Source organism: Pipistrellus hanaki, assembly GCF_964339955.1.
Source record: "Pipistrellus hanaki genome assembly, chromosome: 1".
In the NCBI taxonomy this organism is placed as follows: Eukaryota; Metazoa; Chordata; class Mammalia; order Chiroptera; family Vespertilionidae; genus Pipistrellus; species Pipistrellus hanaki.
This window is the reverse complement of record NC_140503.1, coordinates 138,137,864-138,157,619: the sequence shown is the minus strand read 5'-3', so window position 1 is coordinate 138,157,619 and position 19,756 is coordinate 138,137,864. Positions and strand designations below refer to the sequence as shown.

The 19,756-nt window shown below is 44.6% G+C and overlaps 1 protein-coding gene across 1 annotated transcript in view; it reads right to left on the bottom strand.

Moving 5' to 3' along the window:
• The window catches only part of LOC311617037 (uncharacterized protein), a 35,861-nt gene that overhangs the window by 1,038 nt on the left and 15,067 nt on the right, over positions 1-19,756 (bottom strand). Inside the window, exon 2 of the mRNA XM_084873167.1 lies at positions 275-488. Coding sequence (XP_084729293.1) covers positions 275-488 — 214 coding nt within the window. The remainder of the gene's footprint in view (positions 1-274; positions 489-19,756) is intronic.

The following is a 19,756-nucleotide window of genomic DNA, read 5'->3' as shown; positions in this document are numbered from 1 at the left end:
AACATTAAGTAATTGGGAATTATGGAAAAGAACCTTCCAGAGAATAGGCCATTAACCATTAGAGCAAGATGGCTGCATGGATCTTGTCCCCTGCTCCACTCACCCTATGCCCCATCCCCATCCCACCCTCCACCCCAAACCCCACCCCCCACCGCGGACCAGCAAGGGCCGGGCACACAGTGAGAGACTGGCTGAGTCACACCATCAATGATCAAAGGAATAACAGCCAAAAGGTTGTGTTCAAGACCATCTGGCCCAACAGAGAGGCACCTACATCCAGGAGATTTGCCGCTGGATTGGCTCCGGGTCCAGCCCAAACCTTCATTTCAGCCTCAGCATCCTGAGAATGGACGCTCTGGGATTCTGGATTGGCGTCTCTGGGAGCGTCCTGGCAGTTTTCACTCTCCCCGCGCCTGTGAGTTACACGTCTGAGCATCCGGAGCTGCTGCCAAGGGCGCACAGGTCCTTTCTCCGTCCCCATGAGCGACCTGGGAAGCAAAGAACACAAGGACCGGGGAGCAGGAGTGAGATTTGGACGTTACCTTGCATCGCTGCTCGTCTGCGGTTCTTCCTCCCAGCGGGCTGGAGTGAACTGGCAGGTCTGCGCTGGGAACGCGAACGCGTCAGGTTGCCCGGCAACGGGCCTGGCGGCGGCGAAGACACTGGCGGATCGGATCGTTCTGTACGAGCACCGGTGTTGCTGACACACAGATCATCTTGACTGATAAACTTTACAGAGGCCTGAACTCAATCTCAGAACTCCCACACGAGGATGATCACCATCTTAATACACGCACAAAAGGACAAAAGCCTTTTCAGTGTGGCCAGGAGTAAATTTAAGCATGTCATTCATTCTCGGTGCCATTTAAGTGATAAGATGGCATTTTGTGTAAATAAAAGGAGGCAGAGATAGAGCAAGAATGCTAGAGCCGTGAACGCGACTGCTTTACACGGAGGTTCCACCGACAGCTCCCAGGGCTGCAGACAGGGTTCCAGAGCGCAGTCACCGGACCGCTTCGTGCAACCATGCCCAGACGTCACGGGCGCCCCAGAAATGGTGATGAAGGAAAGGGGAGCAGAACGATTGGTTTTTCATTTCCACCACCACTGATCTTCTCTCTGCCCTCTTCCTTCTCCCCCCACCCCCCATCACCACACTGCTGTCCGTGTCCAGGTCTTTTTTGCACAATCCCTACACACACACACACACACACACACACACACCCTCCTCTCCCTCCCCCGCTAGAGCTGTCGGAGAACTGCTTTTGTTCTGCAGTTCAGGTTACAATAAACAACACATAACAGAGAGAAAAACTCATGTTTCCCCAAATGGTTCTTGAAGTGTTTCTCACACGTTGAACACTTCCATTGACTCCTTTCTAATGTGACAGGAGTTTAGTAAATATCTTTAAATGTTCAAATATATAATCTGTGAACTATACAACGGCAGTGTTCCTCCTTCTGATTGCCACCTTATATTTTCCAAAATAAAACTTAAGAAACAATTTTTCTGAAGACATTTTAAAGATGATCGCCCCTCAGACCGCACCTGTATCCCAGCTGGCCCAGCTTTATCTGCAACTGGTTATGTCTGCCCCGGAACAGGGGTTGATTATAGCCGACCCTTCACTTTCAAATTTGCAGGATTTTGAAAATTACTTACAATTTACAACAATGCACTCATTTTACCAACTGATATAAAAAGATTTCTATTTTGTGGGAAAAGCAAGCTTGCATTATTTAGCAAATAACAATATTTAAATACACAAAACGCAAATAAGCCAAAATTATATATTGTGAATATTTGTTGGTGTTATGACCTAGTTTTGTGCAACACATAATTCCTTTAAAAAGTTTCAGCTCTTTTAGGTTTAACTGACATATAAAATTGTAAGACATTTAGAATATGCCTCGTGGTGATTTGATATGCACATACATGGTGAAAGGATTACCCCATTGAGTTAATTAAGACATCCATCACCTATTTACCTTCTTATTTGTGGTGAAAATATTTAAGTTCTACTCTCTTAGCTAATGTCAATTACACAGCACAGTTACCAACCGTAGTCATCATGTTATACATCCGATACTCAGACCTTTTTCAACTTATAGCTGGCATTTTGCTGTCTTTTACCAACCTCTCCCTACTTGCCCCACCCCCTAAACCCTGGCAACCACTTTTCTTCCGTGTCTATAATTTGACTTTTCGTTTTAGATTCCACATGTAAGTTATGCCATGCAGTATGTGTACTTCTCTGACTTGTCTCACTTAGCATAATGTCCTCAAAGTCCATTTATGTTGACACAAAAGGCAGAATTTCCTTATTTTTAATGACTGCATAACATTCCAGTGTGTGTGTGTGTGTGTGTGTGTGTGTGTGTGTGTGTAATATTTTCTTTATCCAGTCATCCATGAACAGACTTAGATTAGTTCCATGTCCTGGCTATTGTAAATAATGCCACAGAGAATATGGGGTGCAGGGATCTCTTTGAGAAAGTAACTTTATTTCCTTTGAATAAGTACCCAGAAGTGGAATTGCTGGATTGTATGGCAGCTCTAAGCTTCACTTTTCGAGGAGCCTCCACACAGTTTCCCATAGTGGCTGCACCGACTTACAACCCCACCAGGCCAGGAAGGGTCCCTTTGCTCCACAGCCTCCAACTTCTGTCCTCTTATGTTTTTGGTAACAGCCATTCCAACAAGCAGGAGGCAATACCTCATTGTGGTTTTAATTTGCATTTACCTAATGATTAGTGATGTTACAACACATAATTTTTAATGGCTGCACAGAAATTCACTTTTCTTTGCTTCAATATTTTTGCATTATAAATAAGCCCACTTTTCTTTGCTTCAATATTTTTGCATTATAAATAAGCCCACTTTTCTTTGCTTCAATATTTTTGCATTATAAATAAGCCCATTATAAATAAACCCTTATACATTATACTTTTTTACTACTTCTTACTGTTTCCTGAAAACGGAGTTCTGGAAATGGGAAGTTGTCGCTCCATGCAGTGGGAAAGCCTAGGAGTCCTGGGAGCCTCCGGGGATGTGGGACTCAGGATCTCAAAGGCAACATCAAAACGTGGTTTATCTCACTTACAGTTCCTACATTTGTGGGTTGGCCTTCACTCTGATCCAGAAGGAGAGCGTGCTCTGTCCTCAGAACTTTTCTGTCAATGTCCGCGTCCTTCCCAAATGCTTCGACTGGACCTGAACCAGTCACACAGCACAGATGCAGCGAAGTCCACAGGGACAATGACACAAACTCAGTGAGGTCCTCGGGGACGACACAGGTACAGGAGGTCCACGGGGACAGTGACAGGGTACAGTATCTGTCATTGGCCAAGATTTACAGCACAGACACCTCCTCCCTTTTGGCCCCCAGGAGCTGTAGGGAAGTCAACTCCACCACTCTAGTCAGTCTGCATGTGGTCAGTGTTCCCTGTAAGTTTAAGGGTGAGGAAACTTACCCTTAAAAAGTTTCGTGGCATAAAGGACTAAAGGCTGAGCAGTAAAAACAGCAAGCGACAGGCCAGGGACACTTTTGCACACAGAAGGTGAAAAAAATATGGCTCAATCAGTCTAATTGAAGTGATCATTTATACAAGAAACTCAGAAAAGGGGATTCAAGCCCTAACCAGTTTGGCTCAGTGGATAGAGCTTCGGCCTGCGGACTGAAAGGTCCCAGGTTTGATTCCAGTCAAGGGCATATACCTTGGTTGCAGGCACATCCCCAGTAAGGAGTGTGCAGGAGGCAGCTGATCAATATTTCTAACTATCCCTCTCCCTTCCTTTCTGTAAAAAATCAATAAAATATATATTTTTTAAAAATGGGATCCAAGAAGATGGACATTGCTTCCTATGTTAATTTAATGTTTCTATTGCAAATTTGATAATCTTTTTCAGCGCCCATTTCTATCTTTTTTTTTTTTTTTTACACTCTACTGTCATTATTAATTCAGGATATTGCTATTTACTTAAGATTTCTTCTCAACCTCACAGCAGCCATCTAGAAGTCAGGTGCAGGCATGAAAACTAAGGCAAAAAGGAACTAGGGGAAATGAGAAGATTCGCTCATTTTCTCATTCACCAAATATTTCCAGGCTCCTGCCTCATGCCAGGTGGCACCTCAGGCCTCCTGATTCAGAAATGAAGCAGACAGAGTTGCTTCCCTGATGGAGCTAACTTCCAGTGCTGAGAGACGGACCACAGGAAATGGCCCGTGCGCTTCCGGGGCCTCGGAGGAGGAGACTGCCGGCAGCGCCTTCTGCGTTACATCACATGTATCACATGTGCGACATGTCAGGTGACCCTCACCGCCTCGGAATGAAGGTCAGGCAGCCAGAAGCCAGAACCAAGGACGTGGGCTTCCCGCCCAGTTGTCATTTATTCATGCTCATGAACGCATTTGCATGTTCAGCAAATATTTACTGAGCACCTGCTCTTTGTTAGAAGCCACTGTGCTCAGCTCCAGGAACGCACACATGAAAAGTCAGAGCCACCCCATTCATGGGGCTACTGACCCCACAATGCTCATCTGTCTCCTCTTCTTTAAAAAAAAAATTATATTTTATTGATTTTAAAAAATATCTATATTTTATTGATTTTGTACAGAGAGGAAGGGAGAGAGATAGAGAGTTAGAAACATCAATGAGAGAGAGTTATCAATCAGCTGCCTCTTGCACACCCCCTACTGGGGATGTGCCCACAACCAAGATACATGCCCTTGACCGGAATCGAACCTGGGACCCTTCAGTCCCCAAGCCCTATCCATTGAGCCAAACTGGTTTCAGCTGGTTTGTTGTTTTTTTTTAAAGGGAGGAAAGGAGAGGGATAGAGAGTCAGAAACAACAATGAGAGAGAAACATTGATCAGCCACCTCCTGCACGCCCCCCACTAGGGATGTGCCCGCAACCAAGGTAAATGCCCTTGACCGGAATCAAACCTGGGACCCTTCAGTCCCCAGGCCGATGCTCTTTCCACTGAGCCAAACTGGTCAGGGCTGTCTCCTCTTCTATGGAGTGAGAATGTCCAACATTCTGCTATAAAACCAATGGTGCCGTGACTGCAACAATCAACTCAGTGGGCCCAGGCTGGGCTCTGGACAGAACTCAGAGCAGCAGGCAGGCTATTTCAGGCCCAGGAAGGGTCACTCCTGCTGAAAACAGCCACCTCGAATCAACCCAGGACATTTAGTCCAACGCAGGGTATGTTGTTTTTCTAAAAGACAAGGCATATCAAAATCTTGTACATGAAATTCTATCTTAATAAAAGCTCTCTATATAAGTCCTGGGTCAAGTAAAGAGAATTCTTACCCTTAAACTTACTGGTGTTTGAAATCTACAATAGGTTTTGGGAGCTTTAAGAAAAACACGCTGGCGCGTTTCCCCACGTTGAGAAATCTACAGCATCATCGGAGAAAGAGAAGCACCTGTTTCTCTTGGAAACTCCTGCAGGTCAGGGCCATTGGGGGAGCGGGGAGGGCAGGCACGTTATAATGGACCGACTGTGGGTAGCACCAAGTAAAAGCTTACACTGACCCATGTCACTGAAACGAAGTCTTCCTGACACTCACCCCAATCTGTTTCCTCCGCAGCTCGGGCAGCCTGGCTGAAAGCAGTCTCCTCACATCCCACTACACCCTCCTCTCGGTCCAGGTCGTGGCATTTAATAGCAGTGCACGGGCTCCAGGAGTCCCTGGGGCTGCTTCGGCCTGCACGCCCACCACTGTCGGTGCCCGGAGCCCTCATAAGCAGCTGCCACTTGGCGACACAAGTGCTCTGCATGCAGGTTACCGGAAAAGGGCCCATCTCCTACCGGGGACATGTGCTTATTAACAGAACATTCTTGACAGCCTCTTACCCCAAAGGAGAAATGCTAGCAAAGAGATCTGAGGCATGATGGGCAGCGGGGACGGACCCCGTCCTTGCCCACAGGCACTACCCTGGGTCCTCACCAGCCCCGTGCCTTGCCAGTCCCTCCTGGAACCCCCAGGCCACACTGCTCCCCTGACTGTGCCTTTGCTTCCCTGCTTTTGGCCTTTATCTCACTTCTGCTGCTGCAGTGGGAACCTTGACCCCGGATGATCTTCTAGTCAAAACGGCATGTTTCAATTTACCTGGGAAGGAAAAGGCAGTGTCATCCATGGGAAGGGTGTGCCCATGTATGTAAGTGTGCACATTTCATCAGCGACCACCATGCAACAGCGGCCGTAGCCCGCACTTCTGCCCAAGCCTTGTGCTCTGGGAGGGCACCGGGAAGAGACAGACCAGAGCAGAGCCGGAAGCCGCCCATGCCAGCGAGACGCACAGGGGGGCACAGACGCTGCCGCACTCCTGCTTGGCTCCTGAGGAGGGCGCCACTGTTGCCAGCAGCGCCTGCAGAAGCAGAGGTTGGGGACTGACAGCCCCAAAGGGGAACCACCCACTCACCTGGGAAAGAACTGGCACTGAGACAAGTTACTAACCGCATTGGAGCGGGAAGTTTTTAAAAATAGGGTTAATGTCCTCAAAGGATCAAAGGTGTAGGTCTGATGCTTCGTGTTCAGCTACGAAACAAAAACTGGTGGATCTGAACTATTTAACTGTTTGGAAAATTTTTTAAAATATGTTTATTTATTTATTTGTTTTAAAATATATTTTTATTGATTCAATTCAGAGAGAGGAAAGGAAAGGAGAGAGGGATAAAAACATCAATGATGAGAGAGAATCACTGATCAGCTGCCTCCTGCATGACCTACTGAGTATACTGAGTATTGAGCCCCCAACCCGCACACGTGCCCTGACTGGGAATCGAACTGGTGACCTCCTGGTTCATGGGTCAATGCTCAACTACTGAGCCACACAGGCAGGCATTGGGAGAAAAGTTTTAAAGGATACAAGAAAAAAAATGTACTCAATCTAGCTGAAACCGGTTTGGCTCAATGGATAGAGCGTCGGCTTGGGGACTGAAGGGTCCCGGGTTCGATTCCGGTCAAGGGCATGTACCTTGGTTGCGGGCATATCCCCAGTGGGGAGTGTGCAGGAGGCAGCTGATCGATGACTCTCTCTCATTGATGTATCTCTCTCCCTTCCTTTCTGTACAAAATCAATAAAATATATATTTAAAAAAAAAAAAGAAACATTTAAAAAAAAAATGTACTCAATCTAGAATTAAAAAGTTTAAAGAGTCAATTAGTGAACCAGAAGATCAAATAATCATGCCTGAATGTATTACACCGAGCCAAAGAATGTGTTAGTATGCTACCAGTACTGTATATTTTACTGCATTTGAATATTATAAATTCTCAATTTCCCCCCCCCCAAATTGATCATTTTTAATTAAGCTAGAAACTTCAGTTAAGCAAAACATTTAGCCAGAACATGTTTCCAAACATATTTTTAGCTGCAAAATTTTCATGTAAAGGGCTCTCAAGTGGTAGCCCTATCTACATATTCCCTGCTAACCCAATTAGCGCCTTCGTGCAAATTAGAAAAAAATACCCAAATCTCTTGTCTAGTACCACATAGCAACTGCCCCAAATTACCCCAAATTATGAGCTTACTTATTTGCTCATGATTCCATGACCAGTAATTTGGACATCTGGGCACAGATGTGGCTGCACGATCCCTGATGGCCTCGTTCCAATGTCTGAAGTGGGCTCTGGCTGTCTCCAAAGGCTCCCCTGGCTTCTCCCCACAGGGCCCGGAAGGCCTGAGGTAGAAAGAGTGAGCCCCAGCCTGTGCCAGCTGTGGTTCTGTCTCACTGGCTGTGTGTCCAGGTCGGCGGAAGGGGTTCACAGGGCAGAGACACAGGGAGGGACGGCTGATCGCTGGGTGGGGGCCTTTTCCTAGAGACACGGCCTGTGTGTGCAGGGAAGAGCTGCAATGTCCTGCTGTGGTGAGAACACGGCTCTTCACTGTCATATTCTAGGAAACGGTCATACAGTGAGCCCTGGCCTGTGATGTCCTTCGGGGGCTGGCGCCATGGGACTGACGCGCACAGCTGCACAGCCTGTTGTGACTGAGGACCCGGCTTTGCAGCCTCGTTTTGCAGACCATCCTGAGAAATACACCAAAAACCCTGTAAGTCTCTGTGGGATACTATTTGAAAACCACTGAATTAGGGACTTCTCAACCGGGTCTAAGACTAGTTATGACCTTCTCTGGCTGCTTTGCACACCAACCGAATGACGGCAAAGGATGAGTACTCCTGGCGCCCACCACACGCCAGCGGCACGCGGTGCTGTGCCTCGGAGAACACGCGGTCCACGTGGTGAGAAGCTCCTCGGTCTGAGCAGGGACAGGAACACGGGGATACCTGCCAGCCACACCGGGGCCCTGCCTGGAGCCGGGACCCTCTCAGGCCCTAATAAGGACTTGACGTGTTTTCCTTCTAGAGTTCCTTCCCCGTGTAACGGAGCTTTAGAAACGACCCCCCTCAGAGGAGCATCGCTGATTCTGTAACCGAGGCTGCCTCTGCCTCTCTCTGCTGCAACCCCGGTTTCTTCCTGTGGTCACACCACACACGTGCCAACCCCAAAGCCCACCCCCTGGAATTCCAAGGCTCGAACGCGGTCTGCCCCTGGCAGACACATTTCGTTCAAAGCTGAGTTTGAACCTCTGTTTCTGAAGCCACACCAAAGGACACCGTCGGTGGATATTTCCTTTATCCTTAAGTAAATAGGAGTGGAGTCTTTACATGTCTTTCCCCTTCTTCCTTTTCCATTCGGTAGCACCAGGCAGGAAAAGCATTCGGTTCAGATTTGTCTAATATCTGTGTGCATGTGCTGTTAGGACTAAAACGACTCCTTGTAAAACGCCTTCCCAGGCTGATGAGAAGCAGTTATGTCATTTAACTGAGACGATTTAAAGGTTATCATGCCTTGCTCTTCAAATAATTTTCCTTTGGAAACTTATGAAGGGATTGACTACTTTTTCTTAAGCAACCGTATTTCTCTATCTGCTGTGCAGTCCTCCGGCACTCTCCTGCCTCCGCACTATGTTGGAAGACAGGCCACACGCCGCTGAGAGACAGGCCTGTGCTCTGAGAAATCGTCCTCAGGCAATTTGTCGTTGTGCGAACGCCACGTGCACTTGCACAAACCTGGAGCGACCCCGGGCTGCTGGGTGGAGCCGGTCTCCTGGACGAGCAGCGTATAAGCGGGTGGCTGTACTGACCACGGCTGGCAATGGTAACCCCCGCCAGCCCTGCCCTCCATGCAGAGCTCCCCCATCCCAAAGCGCCTCCGTGCCCGCTCTCCTTCCGCCTGGAATGGCCTCTCCCAGATGCCCATCAGAGCACCACCCTCATTTCTCCTCATCGCCAGAGGCCCTGCCTCCCACCCCAGAGAGCGACCCTGTCCCCCCCTTTCCATCCGCTCCCCCACATCTTCAACACGCTCCCCTGCACGGATGTCACACGAACAGCATTCTGTGTGTGTCACAGGCCTACAGCCCGTGTGGCTTTGCATGGGCAGCTGGACAAAGTACCTCCCACCAGGCTGCCTACGCAACGGAGCCGTGTCTGCTCCCCGCTCTGGGGGCCGGAGGCTGCGGGCGGGTGCCGGCAGGGCTGCCCCCCGGGGCTCTGAGGGGAAGCTGTTCCGGGTCCCGCTCCCAGTTGCCGGGGTTCTTGGCGTCCCTTGGCTTGTCACCCCATCTCGGCCTCCGTTCTCACGTTGCCTTTCCCGCTGTGCGTCTGTGTTGAAATGGTCATCTTTCCGCTCCGTGATACCAATCTTACAGGATCACCACCGTGTGTGTGACCCATTGTGGATGGAGGGGTGGTTATGCAGAGCGTGACTTTGGGAGAAAAGCTGTTCTCAAACGTACCGCCGGTTCAGGACATTCGAGCTTCGTTTGCACAGTCCCCATGTCACCACAGTCGGATGATGCGCATAGGATTCTCCGCTTCCACCAGCCACGTGTCTTCATCCTGCTGGACTCGGGCACGTGGTGGTGGGCTCCCTGGGGAGGACAGGCCTCTCGGTGACAGCATGCACCCTGGATGCTGCCACTTGGTGTGGAGCTGCCCACCTGCAGGTGATTTCTAGAAGCTCTGGTTGTGGCCAGACACCTGGGCGGTAGGCCAGCTGACTGGGACCCCAAAGCCACCTGCTCGCTATTCCGGGACAGGCTCACTTCACGGAGCAGGCACTTTCCTTCGGGCTCCCTCTCTCCTCCTAGCTTAGATCCAAGGGCTACGTCTCCTTCCATCTCCTTGCCATCGCCTCAACTGCAGACATACCAGGCCTGGGAGGGCAGAGGTCCACGAGTAGTTGTTTTACTCCACACCATTTCGTTAGCACACGGATGAGATGCTGTAGGAATTTAACTCTTGTCTGTATCCATTAACCTGTGGTAAGGTTGGTTTCCTTGTCATTTTGCTGCAGTTCCAAGAAGCTTTGGTTGAAGTCAGTGCGGACTTAGTGTATGAGGATGAACCACGCAAGCCCAGCTCGCCAGGAGCGCGGCCTCTGGGGTGCCAGCCAATAAAACCCTCGAAGGTGGTCCTAACCGGTTTGGCCCAGTGGGTGAAGTGTCAGCCTGCAGACTGAAGGGTCCCAGGTTCAAGTCCGGTTAAAGGGACCTGCCCAGGTTGTGGGCTCGATCTCCAGTAGGGGGCGTGCAAGAGGCAGTCGATCAATGATTCTCTCTTATCATTGATGTTTCTATCTCTCTCTCTCCAGTTCCCTTCTTTTGTAATCAATAAAAAATATATTAAAAACAAAACAAAAAAAGACCCCTCCAAGGTGGCCTGTGCAGCTACAAGTACAGAAAGCACAGGGGCAGGGAGGGCCTGGCACCCTGCACGCACAGCGGCCTCTGAGCCATCAGGAGCTCAGGAGGGTCAGGCCAGGGTTAAGTTGATGCGGCATCTTGTCACTCTGGGGCAGGCCCAGGCCTGGAGCTATTAGCCACACCCTCTGAGTAGTGTGAGCTAATTACAGTCATTCCAGTGTCAGACACAAACATTTATTTCACTGCAGGCTATCCTATCCAATTTTAAAAACTTTGCTAACGAGTAGGCCAAAAAGCCATATTAATCATGGCTTTATTTTTATGTCCCACACTACTAGTGAGGTGAATCTTACTTCCACAGCTCCATTGGCTACTGGTACTCTTCAGTGAATGACCTCTTTGGATACTTTTTCTAATTCTCTATTGGTTTTTTGTGTGTGTGTGTGTGTGTGTTTTTTTAAGATGTTTAAATTTTTTATTCAAAAAACAAGGACTAAATTTTCCTTCCTTACACCACTGACTTATTTATGAGGGCGAAATGGAAGATAAAAACAAATTTTCAGGTAATTTAAGCAGATAAAATCTTCACATTTGATCTCAATTACCTGCTTATTCCAAGGGCAATTTTGATATGATTTATCTCTGTAATTTCTTTAGTTCTCTGCTTAACTTTGTAACTTCAGCCAAGAGAAGTTAGAGTATTTCCATAGTACTCTGAAGAATCTATATATATAAAAAGCCTAATATGCAAATTGTACCCTCAGGAGTTCTACCAGGAGACCGGGAGTTTGATTGCTTGCTATGATGTGCATTGACCACTAGGGGGTGGCATGGAATGAAGGAAGGCTTGGCCAGCAGCGCGCAAGTGGGGAAGGAAAGCCCTGGCTAGCAGCCAGAAGGCCCTGATTGGTCCTGATCGCCAGCAAGGCCTAGGGACCCTACCCCTGCGTGAATTTCATGCACTGGGCCTCTAGTTTAGAAATAAAATACCACTCCACTTAGTCCCTAACAAAACTGAAATCTAATTAATTCCACCTTCCTATTTTCATGAGGTGTTTCTAGCAAGCCTTTCTTACTGTTGGTGCTCAAAATATTCCAAGGCTTTGTATTAGGAATATTCTTTTTGGCTATTTGGGCTGAACTAGGGAGTCAAGTGGAGCAGGAAGAGAGGGTCTCAGGTCACTGCCCAGGATGGCTGCTCTACACTGTCCTTCCCCAAGGTCAGGCACAGCCCCAAGAGCAGAATATGGAGCCAGGAGGGAGATGGCAGTGAAGGGTAAGAAGCAAAAAATAGGGTATTCCAATATAAAAATAATAAAAGATACAATCATTATTTACAGAGGCTATCATTTTCCCCCTAGAAATGAAAAAGAAATCAAATTAAAATAAATTTTGGGGGAAAATGACTGTATGTAAAATTGATTTTTAAATTCAATAGCCTGCCTATATACTAGCAACAATGACTGATTAGAAAATATGGAAGGAGAGAGGAAGCATACACAAGCATGTACTATTCTAGACATGGCCTGAAAACATAGAGCATCTTAGAAAAATTCAATGAAAAAGGTGAACAGCTATGTGACAGAAACTACAAAGCATTTTTATGAGATAAGGAAGACCTCTGTTTCTAATAATCCTATATAATAAAAAGCTAATATGTTAATTAGACCAAACAGCAGAACAACCATCTGGACAACCTTCTGGACCAAGCCGGGGCTGTGAGGGCCAGCTGAAGCAGGCAGGGCCGCGGGGGCTCAGCCCCTTACACAAATTTCGTGCATCGGGCCTCTAGTGATTAATAAGATCCTAGCAGAATACAAACCTGCAGGAAACAAATATGACATCTGACAGCAAATTAAAGCAGCTGCCGGGGACCCGAGATGATAAATATGTTGAGTCTGGAGGTGTCCACACTGGAGAGACCTGTACGGTCCAGGGCAGGTCTCTGCAGCCTGTAGGAAGGGCCAGATTGGATGAGCGTGATGCACAGGCTCTGAGGGTGCGGGCGGGAAAACACCACTCTTCATGGCTTTGGGAAGGAGACAGCAGACACAGGAAACTACCCCTCAGCAGAGAGAAAGAATCTCAGAGGGGAACCGTGAGAGAGAATCCTAATTCCTGACTGTGTGTCTCTGAACTACACATGTGTGTGACTGACGAAGGATACCTGCTGCAAAGAGAAGACCTGAACTGAGACCGCCTCTGCAGCCCAGCAAATGATTACCTGCTAAAACCAAGAAACGACACCTACCAGAGAAAACGAACAGGATCCTGAGTCTTGATGGCTTCACATTTCAAATCTCCAGGATGCGGAACCCAGAGAAAAGAAAACAAACTGGCCAAAAGCCTGAGATGGCCCAGGTGTGGGAACTAACAGGCAGAGATTTTAAAGTGGCCATGTTAGCTATCCATGTAAAATTAAACAAAATGTGTTCACAGGAAATAGAAATGACAAAAAAACAAAAAAAAAAAACCAAAGTTCCTAAAACCAAAAATGTTTGATATCTGAAATAAACAATTTACTTGATAAACTTAATAGCCAAATGAAATGACAGAAGAAAGAATTCAAAAACTTGAAGATTAATGAATAGGCCGTGGCTGGTGTGGCTCAGTTGGTTGGAATATCGTCCCATGCACCAAAAGGTTGTGGGTTCAATTCCCAGTCAGGGCAGGACATATACCTAGGTTGCAGGTTCAATCCCTGGTCAGAGTACATGTATGGAAAACAACCAATCAATGTTCTCTCTCACATCAATGCCTCTCTCTCTCTCCCCCCACACCTCTCTCTCAAATCAATAAGCATATCCTCAGGTTAGGATTTTTAAAAAGATTAATAAATATAAGTGACATAATGAGAAATACAAAGAACATAAGGTGAGAAAAGATCAAATCCTGAGGGACCTACTGGGTAATAGCAAACAATCTTTACATATGTGTAATTGAAGACCAAAGAAGGGGAAGAGAAAGAATAAGACAAAAAAGTGTTTGAAGAAATACTGGCTGATAAATGTAAGTCGTGACACCATAAAAATCTAGAAGAAACCATAGGCAGCAAAATCTCAGACATCTCTCATAAGAGTGTATTTATAGATACAGTCTCTAAGACAAAGGAAACTAAGGAGAAAATAAAGAAATGGAACTACATAAAAACAAAAGAAACCATCAACAAAACAAGACAGCTCACTGCATGGAAGAACATATTTACCAATGTTATTTCAGATAAAGGTTAAATCTACAAAATATATAGGGAACTCATACAACTTAACAAAAGAAGACAAATAATCTAATTTAAAAAATAGGCAAAGAACCTAAATAAGTACTTCTCCAAAGAGGACATACAGAAGGCTGAGAGACATATGAAAACATGCTAAAAGTCACTAATCATCTGAGAGATGCAAATCAAAATAACATTGAGGTACAATCTCACATCTGTCAGAATGGCTACCATCAACAAAAGACATCCTTATGTGGAGAAAAGGGAACCCTCTTACACTGATAGTGGGAATGCAGATTGGTGCAACCACTGTGGAAGACAGTATAAAGTTTCCTCAAAAAAATTAAGTATGAAACTGACATTTGACCCAGTGATTCCACTTCTAGAATATATCCTAAGAAACCTGAAGAACCAATCAAAAAGAATGTATGCATCCCTATGTTCATGCAGTACCATTCACATACAATAGCTAAGGGCTGGAAACAGTCCACAAAGGGGTGCACCAAGAGTGTCCACCTCAGGTAACTGAGGAGGCCAACCAACTGGGCCATATAGGAAACCTAGCACACAAAGCTACCCTACCAACTCAGGGTAAATGTGGAGACAAAGAAACAGATCACAAGTGAAAGAAATTGAGGAAAACCAACGACTGGATATAGAATTCAAAATCATGGTTTTGGTTCTTCAAGAATTTTGTAGAAAAGGTAAATAAATTTAGCGAGACCCTCAAGGATATGAAAAAGGACAAACTATAATAGAAATTAAACATACACTGACTGAAATAAAAAATATTATACAGAGACCCAACAGCAGACTAGAGTAGGGGTGTCGAACTCAATCAGAGAAGGGGCCAAAATCTAAAATCCAGCCTAAATCGCGGGCCGTATGGTTTACTGAACAGTCATAAACTGACAATGTCATAAACTGACAGCGGAGTGCAGTGATGACAGCGCGGTGCGGGCCACATTGCAAGGCCTGGCGGGCTGGATTTGGCCTGCGGGCCTTGTGTTTGACACATGTTGACTAGAGGTACGCAAGGATCAATTCAAAGATTTGGAATACAAAGAGGCACAGGACACTCCTCCGGAGAAGCAAGAAGAGAATCCAGAAAATTGAAGATAGTGTAAGAAGCCTCTGGGACAACTTCAAGCATACCAACATCAGAATTATGGGGGTGCCAGAAGAAGAGAGAGAGCAAGACACTGAAAACCTATTTGAAGAAATAATGACCAGAAACTTCCCCCACCAAAGGGAGCACCCATAAGATTGTCAGCTGATTTCTCAACAGAAACTATGCAGGCCAGATGGGAGTGGCAAGAAATATTCAAAGCCAAAACCGGGTGCTATGGGAGGAAAAAGGAGAAACAATTGTAATAATCTGAACAAAAAGATTTATTAAATAAAAAAATAAAAAATATATTATCTAATGAATAATCAAAGCTTACACTTTAAGAAATAAAAAAATAGTAAAAATAGCACAAAGGCTGTAGAAGAAAATAAAAAGATAATAGCAGAAATCAATGGACTGAAAATAGAAAGTGAATGAAGAATATCAATAAAATCAAAAGCTGTTCTTTGAAATGATCAATAAAATTCATAAACCTCCAGCATAAGGACAAAGATAACAGAGAGAAAGCACATATTATGCCCTAACAACCTACTTGCGGGGTGAAGAAAGTATGCATAAATTACATAATAACCATAATTACTCATAATTGGGATTGGGGTGCCCACAGGCCACTACATAGCTTCTTACACCACGGAATTAGATTGAGCACCACTACCCTCACTTCTGTTCCACATTGATTTCCACATGTTTTTAGTCAGAATCTCCATGTTTAAACCAACATAATAGACATGTGTCACTGATAGGAATACAGTCTAAGCTGATGTTGAAACCATGACCTACTTCAAGTTAGAAGTGTGTGCAGTGGCTGACATATGTCAGATCTCAATGTATGTCCTTCTACAGTTGACTAGTCTTGCTGCACCCACTGACTTTACTGCAGCACACCAGGGAGTCTTGAAAACCCAGAGTTAATCAATAAACAAATATTAATAGAACCAAGTGTTAAAACATTTTCTCACAAAGAAAACATTACAAAGTTCTTTCAACAGATTCCATTAAACATTCAAGGAACAATCCATTCTAACCTTATATAAACTCTTTCAGGAAATAGAAGAAGAAAAAAAAGGAATGTTCCCAACTTATTTTATGAATCTAATTTAATTTTAATACTAAAAACAACAAACAAAAACAATGTTTAAGTTTAATACTGACGATACAAACTATTCCAGAACTTAATGGCTTCAAAACCAACATTTACTCTCTTTCCTTTCATCTGTAGTTGACAAGACTCACTTGGTGGCTCTGCTCTATGTAAGGTTATAGGGCTCAGCTAGGCTGGCATGTCCCGGGTGCCTTCACCACGGGTGTGGTGTCTGCGTGGAGACAAAGAGAGAGGTGCAGCTGCTGGCAAGGCCAGGAGAGAGACCCTGCTTCTCTCCCTCTCTGGGCCTCACCAGCAGCCATGGTATCTGCTGATCAGCCCCGCCTTTCTCTCTCCCCAGAGATCAGCAGTTCAGCCCACTCGCCAGTCCCTGCCCACCAGAGCCTGCTGCACATGCAGCCTGGACTTTGCTTGAGCCTTTGGTCATTTTGGACATTACAAACCCTGGCTTTTTATATATTAGGATATGGTTGAATGATTTCAACAAGGGTGTCAGACCATTGAATGGAGGAAAGAACAGTCTTTTCAACAAATGGTGCTGGGACAACTGGTTATCTATAAGCAAAAGAATAAAGTAGGGCCCTGACATATACAAAAATTAACTCAAAATGCACCAAAACCTAAATTATAAAACTCAGAATAAACATGGGGGGAAGATTGATAATATTGGATATGGCAATGATTTCTTGGATGTGGTAAACTTTATGTTAATAAAAAATAAAATTTTACATTCTTGGCATCTTCAAATGTTTCACAAATATTTGCAAAGTTTATCTGTGTTTCTTCTCCTGCTAAGCCAATAGTCCTAATTTTCTCAAGGTTCCTGCTTATCAATGCTATAATAGCCTCCTAATCTCTGGTATACCTTTGCTTCTCTTGAGCCAGGCTGAATCTAAGAATAGGGACTTGTTGAAAATGTGATTTGTTGAATGAAAAGACATGAAGTTTCCAATTTTGTATCCATAGTATCTCTGAAAAACTCAGCTCATTTCATAATGAATGAGGTAATGTTGAAAGCATTCTCTTTAAAAGTCAGAAAAAGGACAGATGACTGCTAGTTCTCCTTCTATCCAACTTTGTGGAGGCCCTCACACTAACGAAAAAGCAATGCAAAGAAAACCATTCTAAAAGAATGACAAATTGTCATTATTCACAGCTGCTATGGTGGTCCTCAACAGCCCCCTATAATAAGAGACACTATTAAAATTTAGGAGAAAATTTTGCAACAGTGCTAGATATAAAATCAAAATGCAAAACTCAGTTCCTGCATACTAACAATATGTAGGAAATGTAATTTATTTATCATAGCAATTAAGGAAAAGCTATCTAGCACCTAGCACTGATATTGACCTTCAACCTCTGTATTTGGGCCAAGTTTTGGCTTGGATGTGGAAAGGTCAAATGCCTACATTAATGTCATTTCTTATATCCCTGAATCTGTGGATAAGCATACGACTGTCAGTTACCATTAGTAACACAAACAAAGCAAATCATTTGATTTTATTGCTAATATTTAAATATTTGCTTTATAAATTCTGGTATAGGTACACACATTTTATATGTAACTTAGAGGGATAGTCTTAGGTTCTTTTTATGTTGGAGTGTTGATTGTAGTATAACTGCATATTATTTCAGAAATGAAATTTTGCAGTGATTAATGGAGGTTGTGAAAGCAGTTGATTTTAGCAGACAAACAATGTTTAAGAGCTTCCAAACAGCTGAATAAATAAGGAAAAAAACTTCAAGTTAATATGAATGTTAAGAGACTGCATTAGCTAGGTAAATATAGGAAGCACATTGTCATTTTTGAACCAAGAAACATTCCTAAAACTTTATGTAATTATACAGTCACAATACTAAAGAATTAGATTATGTAATTATTTTAGTCATCATAGAATTGTTTGGCATCCTAAGCACTCATTACCCTAAACAAAATAATCTTTAAAACCTGCATTTAATTTTCAGTTAATTTCATTTAAATCATGAGATCTCAGAGCTTGTTTGGGAATCCTTCATATCTCACCAAGATAATTTAAAGTATATTGTTCTGTTGGCCACTTCAAAATTTCTCTGGGAAGAAAAGATCTAGTCAGTAAACACATTAAAAAATATGCAGATGAAAGTTTCAGAGAAGAAAATGATATACCTCAAAAGTATCTGGCTTGCCCTGGCCAGTGTGGCTTAGTCAGTAGGTACATCATGCTGTGCTCTGAAACGTGGTGGGTTTGATTTCTGGTTGTGTTTCAATCACTGACACTGGCTGCCAGCATGGGTGTTTCTCTCTCTCTCACATCATTGTTTCTCTCTCTCTCTCTCTCTCTCTCTCTCTCTCTCTCTCTCTCTCTCTCTCCCCCTTCCTTCCTTCCTCCCTTCGCTTCCCCTCTCTCTAAAAATCAGTGAAAATGTCCTCAGGTGAAGATTGAAAAAAAAGTCTCTGGTTTTTCCCTTCACCTCATTGCAAATGTGAAATTTACCAGCTGCAGGAGCACTAACAGCTGTCAGCTCTGAGAATCTATTGTTCTGCATTAGAATATCAAACTTAAAATTTTGTTACTAAAAATTTTAGTGTAAAAATTAAAATTTTCTGATGCATTTTTATATCCGTGTGTGTGTGTTTCGGGCATATCTATATTAATAAAAGGGTAATGTGCTAATTAGATTGGATGGACCATACATATTCCTGTCATCCAGTCCTCCTTCTGGACAAAGCCACAGTGGTGGGGGCCGAGGCAGAGGTAGTTAGGGGTGATAAGGCCGGCAGGCAGAGGGGTTAGGGGTGATCAGGCTGGCAGGCAGAGGGGTTAGGAGCAATCAGGCAGGCAGGAAGATGAGTGGTTAGGAGCCAGCAGTCCCGGATTGCAAGAGGGATGTCCGACTTGCTGGTTTAGGCCCTATCCCACTGGGACATCCCCTGAGAGGTTCCAGATTAAAGAGGGTGCAGGTTCTCCATGCATGAATTTTGTGCACCGGGCCTTCAGTATTATATATTTAGTTTTCTGAGAGTCACCGTTGGCCACAACATTGTCTAGATATCTGTTTTGTCACTTGTTTTTTGGTATTTGGCAAAAATGTATTTGATGCATCACTAGTAACTCCAAATACATGTCAATATTATTTCTTAGACCAGTGGTCGGCAAACTCATTAGTCAACAGAGTGGGAAACCATGGCTCACAAGCCGCATATGACTTGTGAGCAGCAGTTTGCCGACCACCATGTTAGACCATTATGGAGAACATTTTGAAACTTATTTGAAAGCCATTATAGAATACCTTAAAATAGAGCAGTACATTCAAGACTAGTAATACTCAAGATCATAAAGATATTATTTTCCCCCAAATTGATGTATTGATCCAATATGATTTTAATCAAAATCCCAAGATGGATTTTTGTGGAATCTGATGAGTTAATTATAAAATTTCTGTGGAGGGCAAAGAGCCAAGAATAGCAAAGACACTCCTGAAGGAAGACACAGTGGAAGACATGGCCAATATCAAGACTTATAAGGTTATAATAACCCCATTCTGTGGTACTGCTCCATGGAAGGACCAATTGAACAGAAAAGAGAGCTCAGAAACAGACCTATTT